General features: G+C 44.2%; 1 protein-coding gene across 1 annotated transcript in view; it reads left to right on the top strand.

The window, feature by feature from the left end:
- The window catches only part of CRTAM (cytotoxic and regulatory T-cell molecule), a 23,747-nt gene that overhangs the window by 20,366 nt on the left and 309 nt on the right, over nt 1-3,072 (top strand). The window contains exons 8-9 of the mRNA XM_006767948.1: nt 2,290-2,376; nt 2,956-3,065. Of these exons, the coding sequence (XP_006768011.1) occupies nt 2,290-2,376; nt 2,956-3,065 (197 nt within the window). The remainder of the gene's footprint in view (nt 1-2,289; nt 2,377-2,955; nt 3,066-3,072) is intronic.

The following is a 3,072-nucleotide window of genomic DNA, read 5'->3' as shown; positions in this document are numbered from 1 at the left end:
TCTTTGCCTTAGGCAGTGGTTCTCAACCTTAGCTGCACATTAGAATCACCTGGGTATCTTTTTAAAATCCTGATTTCTGGGCCTCATCCTCTGGAAATACTGTTTCTTTGTTACTAATGTTGTGGCCTCACCCCATAACAAAGAAACTGAATTTCTGGAGGATGAGGCCCAGAAATCAGGATTTTAAAAAGATTCCCAGGTGATTCTAACGTGCGGCCAAGGTTGAGAACCACTGCCTTAGAGAATTTGAATCTCAGGAACTATAGTGAAAGAGTGCAAAAACAGAGAAACTAGAGCAGCTCCAGGAACTGGAATTATGTTATAAAAGCGTCTGTTCACAAAAGGATACAAAAAAAGAGAGCTCATCCATCCATCCGTCCATCCATCCATCCATCCATCCATCTGTCGGTCCATCCATGCAATAAGCGCTCACTGAGCAGCTACTGTGTGCTATGCAATGGGGATACATCTGTCAACAGGACAGACCAGGCCCTACTCTCACAGAGTTCTTCTTCCAGGAGTGGGCAACCAAAGCTTTAGTCCCATTTTGAAAGAATGCACTCAACTTCCCTCAACCATATGTTAGTAAGTTTTTTTTCCTAAGCATTCTGATTAAAAAGTTATTGGAAACAAAAAATATATTATACTAGTGACCTGGTGCACAGATTCCTGCACATTGAAAGGAAATTAATTAGAAGGTGGCTGGCAGGGCAGGACTGGGCGAGATGGGCCAAACACGCCCTGGAGCCAACCTCCCGTGGTCCCTTCCCAGCTGGCCACACCTGGGGTGACACCATGGCTCAAAGGGCAACTGCAGGGTGACTGGGGTCCTTTTGGCAGGTGGGGTCCCTCATCCTGATCTGTGGGGATCGGGACAAAGCCAGCTCTCCAACATCCCCCGAGGGGTCCTGGAGTGCAAGAGGGCACTCTGCAAAGTTGCTGTTGTACAGGGTGTGGAACACAAAGGCAAATGTGCAGTAAACCAGATTCAGGGTTGACAGTGCCCCAGCAACAACATAACCCATGGCCAAAGGTGGAATCGCATGGCTCTACAAGGAATCAGGCTTCCTCCTCTCTGATTTCAAGGTGTGTCACCTGAGAACCGAGAACCACGGCTGCCAAGTCACTGCAGCTCAGCAGCTCCTGTGTTGAGCATCTGCCCCTGGGTGGTCAGTGTGCATCATAGCCACTGTTCAGATGGACATGTAGCATATTAGCCTTTTATATACAGTGGGGCCTTGACTTACAAGTGTCCCTACTAATGAGCTTTTTGAGATACCAGCTGTCTCTCGGCCGATTTTTTGCATTGAGTTGATAGAGTAATTTGAGTTAACAAGCTTGGTCTCGGAACGAATTAAACTCGTAAGTCAAGGCCCTAATATATATATATATATATATGGCTAGTATAGAAAAATACCTGTTAAAATACATGGACTCAACATCTATCAGAGTGAGAAGGGACCTTAGAAATTATCCAGAATAACCCATTGATTCAATTCATTCCATAAGTGTGTGTCTGGACTAAATCCCCTCTTTAATTCTGAGCAGTGTCTTAGCCCTGTGCCATTTAGCACAGTAGCCACAACATGGCTGTTGAGCGCTTGAGCTGTGACTAATCCCTCCTGAGGTATGCTGTAAGGAACACACAGACCCCATTCTGAAGGCTCAGCACACACATACACGCACACACACACACACAAGAATACCACATATCTAATAATAATATATTGGGTCTACTAGCTAAATAAAATATATTATTAACTCAGTTTCACCTGCTTCATTGTACTCTTTGAGCATGGCTACTGGAAAGCTTGAAATTGCATGTACGTCTTGTGCTATACTGCTATTGGACATGCTGACTTAGCCACATATGTGACAGAGGACTCATTGTATCTCCAGGCAAAATCCCACGAGTAGACTTAGAAGCAGGGCTGACTGCTCTGTGTACCTGCACAACAGGAAGTGCCATCCTATTGTTTCAGAATCTCCCACAGAAGCCTCATTCCCAGTTTTTAAGGGCTATTGATTGTTCTTTCCCAAAGGATAGCATTTGAGCCCCAGCTGCCGTCATGTGATTTCTGCAATTCTTATACCACCTCCCACATACCTGTGAGACTCAGGGCAAACAATGGAAATGATTGGCTGAATGATGAGGACATGAGGTCTGGGGGAGAGGAACGATAGCTCCACTGTGCACAGAAACAGGCATCATGTTACTCAAACATATGTTTCTCATGTAGAAGATGCCTGTGGCGCCTGAAATTAATAATTTGGTTTCTTTTCTCGCAGAAAATGAAATTTCAGAATACACTCTAGAAAGTTACAAATCGAGGTCAAATCATGAAGAAACATCATCCCAGGAGAAATATGGCCAAAGTAAGTCAACCATGTGACCGGAGGTTTGAAAAATGAGGCTCATTGATTTGTTGTCCTTAAGGGGAGCGCAAAAAAAATTTGATTTTTAGGACTAGAAAGTCGACTTCCAGAATCATCTTGTAGAACTTAAGGAAGTGCATCCTGAAAAATGAGAAGTAGTTTAAAAAAAGAGAGGAAAATTGGCAGTTAAGTTCATGTAGCTGGTGACTCCAGGAGCCATTGCTGCGTCCTCCCTGACACGCATGCCTAGCTCTGGCTGCATGTCCGTCTGCGTCCAGACTGTCCTGCTACTGACAGTATGAAATTCTGCTGAAGACAATGCGTTTTCCCCATCAACACATTATTTTGTAGCAGAAATGTCTATATATTATATTTCAATTGTATCATTTTTATTTAACAAGACCTTTTAAAAGTTAGACAACAGCAATACATTCAGAGCATTTATATGCATTTGTGCATTTCAGATTCAATTTTTAAGACATTAACATCTGGACCTAAACATACCACGTGCAGTGTTTCAAATAAAGGGTGCGGTGCTGTCCAGGATAAATGCTCACCTCCCACATGTCTTTCTCCCAGCTCCCCGTCCTAAGCGCTGCATGGACTACATCACACAGCTGTGCTCAGAAGCGAAAACAAAAGGGAAGGAGCACACGCAGCAGGCAAAGTTAAAGAGAGGGCACACGCGTGTGCCAG

The sequence above is a fragment of the Myotis davidii genome, unplaced genomic scaffold (assembly GCF_000327345.1).
Source record: "Myotis davidii unplaced genomic scaffold, ASM32734v1 scaffold203, whole genome shotgun sequence".
NCBI classification, from domain to species: Eukaryota; Metazoa; Chordata; class Mammalia; order Chiroptera; family Vespertilionidae; genus Myotis; species Myotis davidii.
This window is presented reverse-complemented; position numbering and strand designations above follow the sequence as displayed.